The sequence below is a fragment of the Penaeus chinensis genome, chromosome 15 (genome assembly GCF_019202785.1).
Source record: "Penaeus chinensis breed Huanghai No. 1 chromosome 15, ASM1920278v2, whole genome shotgun sequence".
NCBI lineage: Eukaryota > Metazoa > Arthropoda > Malacostraca > Decapoda > Penaeidae > Penaeus > Penaeus chinensis.
The window spans coordinates 16,586,146-16,593,645 of record NC_061833.1 but is presented as its reverse complement, the minus strand read 5'-3'; the positions used below and the strand labels follow the sequence as shown (position 1 = coordinate 16,593,645).

The following is a 7,500-nucleotide window of genomic DNA, read 5'->3' as shown; positions in this document are numbered from 1 at the left end:
TGATAATAATAATTATAACACTAATCATAATAACGGTAATGATTAGAAAAATGATAACAATAATCAGAAATAATAATAGTGATAACAATGACAATATTAACAATGATAATAATAATGATGATGATATTATAATATTGATAACAATACTACTACTTCTACAACTGATAATAATAATTATAATAACCGTGATGATGATGATGACGATGATGATAATAGTAATAATAACAATAACAATAATAATAATAATGATAACAATAATAATGATAACAATAATAGTAATAATAATAATAATAATAATAGCAATAAAATAATAATGGTAGTAATAATAATAATGATGATGAGGTTGATGCCGCTAAAAACAAAATGAAGAAATCCAAGATCTAAAGTCACAAGACAATGGCGTGCATTCACGACATAGAGGTTATAAAGAAGTGAATCCCGTGTCACGTTTTACATCTTACCAGTTAAAAGTTCTTGGTCCTTTGCTGTCTTCGTCGACAAGTCCTAGGGAGCAAAGGCAAGGCCGGCCCTGAGATAGCTTTTAAGAACTAATCTCCTTTAGTTTCACCTTTGCAGAAGTCAGCTCCGAAGTTTGAAATCTTCTGAGGGTTCTTAGGTCGTCCCCCAGGGTTCAAGGTCGTGGTTAATTAAGGGCCATGGCTAATTATGGGCCATTGTTAATTAAGGCCCATATCAACACAATGGGCGAGAGAACGATATCACAGCAACGCAGCAGGAGCGCCACCGACGTTCTACGAATTGTCGTTACACGTTCCTCCTGCCTCTGCGCCTTCCTCAGGCGGCGGGGTGACTACCTGGCCCGGTGGAGTGATGCGGGCGGCGTAGTCCTCCGCAGTGGAGGACGAGGCGGACACTGCACTTCCCGACCGCGACTCCATGTACACGAGGTCGAAGAACTTGTTGATAAATTCGACCACTTTCCGCAGAGTTCCTTCACGTAGCTTGGTGTACCCTTTCCCTGTGGACACGTCGGGAGGCATTTGTTAAGCATTCTTGGGGAGTTTTATGATGCATTATTCCGATCATCAGTAAACGAACAATTTGGGTGACAGTGATATGGAAGAGAGAATGAAATATATTGTAAAAGACTAAGAGAAAGGGAAAAGCATATATATAACCACATACAGAGAACAGAAAAAAAAAAAAAACATTTGCAGCATATCCAGAAATAGCGAATTATGTAGACGAACAAATGATTACTCAAACCATCATGAATCTTAAAATTAAAATCTGTGGCGTCAAAATTCAGAATATGAAGCATGATCTGATGCGAAGTAAAAGATCTTTAAAAACCAACCGCGCAGGCAATCACAGACACAGAAGGAGTATAGTGGATCTCCTTTTAGCAGCCAAAGTAAGGAAACAGTGAGATACACGTGCATGTGGGCGGGGCACATGCGCGTGTAAGCAATGAGATACTGATGAACAACTCACGAATTTTATCTCTTTGTGTTGGCGGGTCTCTAAGACGGTTCAGAGGCACTATCTTCTCAATAATGTCTATCGCTTTTCATGTCTAATTCTAACTAACTACAGGCACTAATGGAACACACTTACACACACACACACACACACACACACACACACACACATACACACACACACTAACACACATGTATATGTATGTATGTATATATATATATATGTGTGTGCGTGCGTGGGTTTGTGTGTGTATATATATATATATATATATATATATATATACATATATATCTAATATATATGTATATGCATAATATATATAATATATATACATAAATATATATATACACACATATATACACAAACACACTCACACATATATATATATATTTGAATATGTATATATGTATATGAATATAAATATATATATAAATAAATAAATATATATATGTATATATACATATATATATATATACATATATATATATATATATATATATATATATATATGTACTGTACATATGTATGTACACACACACACACACATATATATATATATATATATATATATATATATATATATAAAATATATATGTATATGCCTAATATATATATAATATATATATATATATATATATATATATATATATATATACAAACACATATTTATATGTATATATATATATATATATATTTGAATATGTATATATGTATATAAATATAAATATATATAAATAAATATATATATAGATAAATATATATATATATAAATATATATGTATATATATATATATATATATATATATATATATATATATATATGTACTGTACATATGTATGTACATATATATATATATATATATATATATATATATATATATATATATATACATACACACACACACACACACACACACACATATATATATATATATATATATATATATATATATATATATATGTATACATACATATACACACACACACACACACACACACACACACACACACACACACACACACACACACACATATATATATATATATATATATATATATATAGTATATGCATACACAAAATATACTATCTAGATCTATTAATGCAGCTGGCTATGTAACTCACTTGGGCTCACCTTCCTCACTTTATTGCTGAAACGAAACAGTATAGCAGCCATGTCTAATGACACATCCCATCTTATGGATGTGTGTTATTTCGAACTAAGTTCCTAAGAATCTAAAATTTCTATTCTAAGATGCTTTATATCTGTAAATATTTCATTGTCAAGACCCTCAGTGAGAGAGATTTCGATCGCTAAAGCTCCGGTGTCCTTTACATATCCATAGACCAGAGGGTGCTAAAGTTTTTTATTCCATTCCTAGATTTATTCACTATCTATCTGCTTCACGACAGCGTTCTTTATAGCGGTCAGGAAGCTCTAAATACTATCAGTGGTTCTCCACCTCTAAACCGGTCACAGGGGCATCGGTCTCTAAGCCTCGCAGCCGCATCGTCTAAGACCTACTCAAACGAAAATCCTGTCTCCCATTCAGTGCCGTCTTTCACAGCCAGCCTCAGCATATGGAACTAAGGGGCAAAAGCGTTAGGTAAAAAACACACACTGACGGTTCTGATGCCTGTGTGTCGACGACATACATTTCTACGACCTGCTTCCCGCACGACCTCTGCATGTCGTATTGTGGTAGCGAGCGCAAGGAGGAATGACACAGCAACAAAAATCAATCTGACAACAGCTTCCGATGTTATCTTGAGGACTAGGATATATTTACAACAAATTTTTGAAGTCTTTTTTAGAAGCTTGTAAGAGTGTTTAATGTTGCTTTTTTGTCGGTACACCTTTCCCCCAAAAAATGCTGAGTCAGTAACATAAAACCACCAAAAATTGGGCCAAGTCAATTTTCCAGTATCAGTGACATAACAGTTTGTGAACTGCCGTCCTAGAACCACTTATCTGGCAAGAAATCTGTGGAAACTACAAAAGCAATCATTATCTATGGTGAATATCCTCACTCTTTACTTCTTTCGTTTCCTTCGGAACTGGCTTTACTGGGATCTTTACGGGGTATTGAATAACTGAAAATGGGAAACACGAGAGTTAGTGGAAGTCCCCCTGGGATGGTGATGACGAGCGCGGGAGTATCATCTATATATTTATGTACATAGGAGTATATATATCCATACGCACTCACACACACACACACACATATGTGTGTGTATATGTGTATATATATATATATATATATATATATATATATATATATATATATATATATATATATACATACACGCACACACAAATACATATACACACACACACACACACACATACACACAAACACAAACATACATAAATACATGTCTATTTTATATGCTAAAGAAGGATTGAACTGGGATAGGAAAAAGGGGCTATTAGCATTAATATCAGTAAAGCAGAATACCCAGGTTCCACACAAGGGATCCGCTAAACATATATTTCTTATACAATACGATTAAGATAGCGATGGTATAAGGACAAAGTCGGGAGTATATCATGACCGAGAACCAATTACAAGTGTATTTTAGGGACAAGGCACAAGTAAGTGATTGAGTGAGTGAGTGAGAGAAGAGAGAAAGAGAGAGAGATAGAGAGAGATAGAGAAAAAGAGAGAAAGAGAAAGAGAAAGAGAAAGAGAAAGAACAAGAGAAAGAACAAGAGAAAGAGAAAGAGAAAGATAGAAAGAAAGAGAGAGAGAGAGATATAAATTCTAAAATACCTGCAGGAAGAAGGGTGCCTCGCACGGGAACGGCCTGCTGGGTGAGGGAGGCGATGAGTCTTCTGAGGACGGCCTCCTGCTGGACTCGGGTGAATGGCTGGAGGCGGGCGACGAAGCGGATGAGGTACTCCAGGGTGTAGCGAACCTCCTGAAGGGGTAGAGGGGATGGTATGGCAATTTCCTGGTTGTTGGTGGTAAGTTTATAGGTAGTTAAGGAAAGAGGAAGAGAGAGAGAGAGAGAGAGAGAGAGAGAGAGAGAGAGAGAGAGAGAGAGAGAGAGAGAGAGAGAGAGAGAGAGAGAGAGAGCGAGAGAGAGAGAGAGCGAGAGAGAGAGAGAAGGAGGGAGAAAGAGTAAGAGAAAAAGAGAGAGCGAGTGAATGAGAGAGAGATCAGAAAATCAGAAAGGGAAAGAGAGAGAGACAGATCAGAAAGAGAAAGAGAGACAGAGAGAAAAACAAAGAAAAAGAGAGAACAAACAATAAAAGAAAGAAATAATCAGAACGAACAAACTCAACAGAAATTCATCATTAATTACCCATATAGTTTCTCCCTACAGAGCTGTCTAAAGAAACTCAATAAATAAGGCAAAGAACGTGTCCACAAACAGGACAAGGAGAGACACGTAGAACACCGACATCGAACGAGCCTATAGATTATGCACGGACAAAAATTCCACTCAGATGATGGATGTGGAATAGTGTTTACCTCAATCTATGAGTCATTTTTATCAGAAACAGAGATCTTCTTTACGTACTCAAATTAGAAATTAAAAACAAATGGAGTAAGAAAAAAAAAAAAAAACGACAACGACAACAAAAGGCGAAGAATCAGAATCTCGAAAAAAATAACGTTACAGTAAAAAAAGAAATAAAAAAAGCTATTACCTTATCCAACTTTCTCAGGCAGACTTCAGGCTTGCTGCTGGCTAGGACGATATAAGACAAGGCATCGACATCCAACACGGGCGTCCGCAGGTGCTCCAGCCACGTAAACAACAGTCCTAAGGCAAGGTAATAAGTTCATATTGTTTTTATTACTTTCAGAACATATTGGGATTTTTATTACTTTCAGAATATATTGGGATTTGTCAGATTCCCTTAACTTTGGAACTTAGAGGATTCAATGTTATTTATCTTTTTACTGCAGTCGTATGTGCTGAAGACATGTTAGCATATTCTATCTATCTATCCGTTTGTTTTCCTATCTTTATGAAAAGAGTAAATGATAATAATAACAAATTCTATTTTATAATTCAAGAACTCACATTAAATCTTCGCATATCCTCGATCCTTAGCACTGAAGGTATTCAACACCAACATCACTTAACTTCACGACGACCGTGGAAGCGAATCATTATCAGGACCTTTAAAGATGTCCAGTCGAAACAGAGGCCTACCTGTGAGTAAATAGAGGTTTGTTTCTGTGTTCAGTCTCTCCCACGCTGACTGTTTGACGTTGAGATCTATTCGATAATTCTTGAGTTGCTTCTTGAACTCGCTGTTAAGGACTGAGTGATCGACAAGTATGGCTTCGTACACCTCCTTGGGAAGAATCACCTGTTGGACAAAGAGGAAGATGATTAAAGAGAAATGAGAAGGGTAAGTGTATTTTCGTATTGGAGATAAGTTACTATTATGGGCATAATGTGTTCATCTTAGTGTTCATTGTGAGAAATGGAGAATATGTACACACACACACACCCACATACACACACACACATATATATATATATGACCCGGATGTGTGTATATATATATATATGTATGTATATATACATATATATGTATATATACATATATATATATATGTATACACACACACACACACACACACACACACACACACACACACACACACACATATATATATATATATATATATATATATATATATATATATATATATATATATATATAAAATAATGAATGAAAAGCATATCTTCACAACACAAAGGTGTATCTGACACTTCTTCATCAGAAATTCCATTGGAAATATTTCTGGTGGAGATAGAATCGAAACGCGTCGAATGCACCTCTAACGCTGCTAAGATATGCATTCCCATTCATACTTTTTTCTATACATCACTTCATCTCATTGTGAATACCGTGTTGAGACGTATGACAAATCAGCGAGGGTTTGAATGATTATTAACGTTGCCATTCCTTGTTCTTTCTTTTTTTCATGTTAATTGGATTACTAGCCTCATCATTACAATTAACTTTTATTATCACAAATAGCCATTCTATGAAGATGTATCCATATAATCTAGAAATGAAAGGCCTTGTTTCTTGTGTTGTCTTGCCTTTCTCCTCTTTCCTCCTCTACTTTCCTTGCCTTCTTTCTTCTCTTCCCCTCTTCTTATTCTATTTGTTAGCCTCCTCGTTCGCTTCCTCTTTCTCGTTCTGTTTTATTATCTTTCTTTCATTCCTCTTCCTACTCCCTATACCACTTCCCATCTTTCTTTTCTTCTTGTCCATCTTCTTTCCATCCCTTCTTCCTTCTGTTTCTCCTCCTCCCTCATTGTATTTTCGCTCCTTCTCCCCTTCCCTCCTTCCCTCCTCCTTACCCCCCCCCCCCTCCCACACACACATCCCGATAAAGTCGATTTTCCGAAACTCATTAAGAAACGAGAGTGTGTATTGCTGTGTTATGTTCGTGGTTATTTATAGATCTCACCTGGACGTTCATTATCGACGTTTCGTAATATCTTAAGGTGAGATTGGAGTAAACAATTTAATGATGCGAATTATCGTAAACAGGATGAGAGAAGACTGATTAATAACTTGAGAGTGACATTCTAGATACTAGGCTTATCACGATACTAATATTAGGATTAATACTAGAAATAGATATACAGGTACAAACATATACAGTATATATGTATGTATATATATATATATATATATATATATATATATATAGATAGATAGATAGATAGATTTTTTTCTTTTTTTTTTGTTAACAGCCATTCATTCCACTGCAGGACACAGGCCTCTCTCAATTCACTTATTGAGAGGTTATTTGGCAGTGTCACCCTTGCCTGATTGGATGCGGTTCGGCGCGCTGACATTTGTACCATGGCGGTGACCTCCCCTACAACACCTGCGTTTGACTTTTCAAGGCGATATGTCGTTTTCTCGGGCTCAAGCCAGCAGTCAGAGCGCAGGTATTTTTACGACCTCCGCGACGGGGAATTGAACTCGGGACCACGAGGATCGGAGTCCAGTGCTCTAAGCACTGGACCATCGCGGCAGTGATATATATATATATATATATATATATATA

The 7,500-nt window shown here is 35.8% G+C and overlaps 1 protein-coding gene across 1 annotated transcript in view; it reads right to left on the bottom strand.

Annotated features, from left to right (window-relative positions):
• Positions 1–285: 285 nt before the first annotated feature.
• LOC125032939 (protein tyrosine phosphatase domain-containing protein 1-like) overlaps positions 286–7,500 on the bottom strand; it is a 90,191-nt gene continuing 82,976 nt past the window's right edge. Inside the window, exons 11-14 of the mRNA XM_047624342.1 lie at positions 5,612–5,771; positions 5,100–5,215; positions 4,216–4,363; positions 286–979 (exon numbers count right to left, since the gene is read on the bottom strand). Coding sequence (XP_047480298.1) covers positions 753–979; positions 4,216–4,363; positions 5,100–5,215; positions 5,612–5,771 — 651 coding nt within the window. The 3' untranslated portion in view covers positions 286–752. The remainder of the gene's footprint in view (positions 980–4,215; positions 4,364–5,099; positions 5,216–5,611; positions 5,772–7,500) is intronic.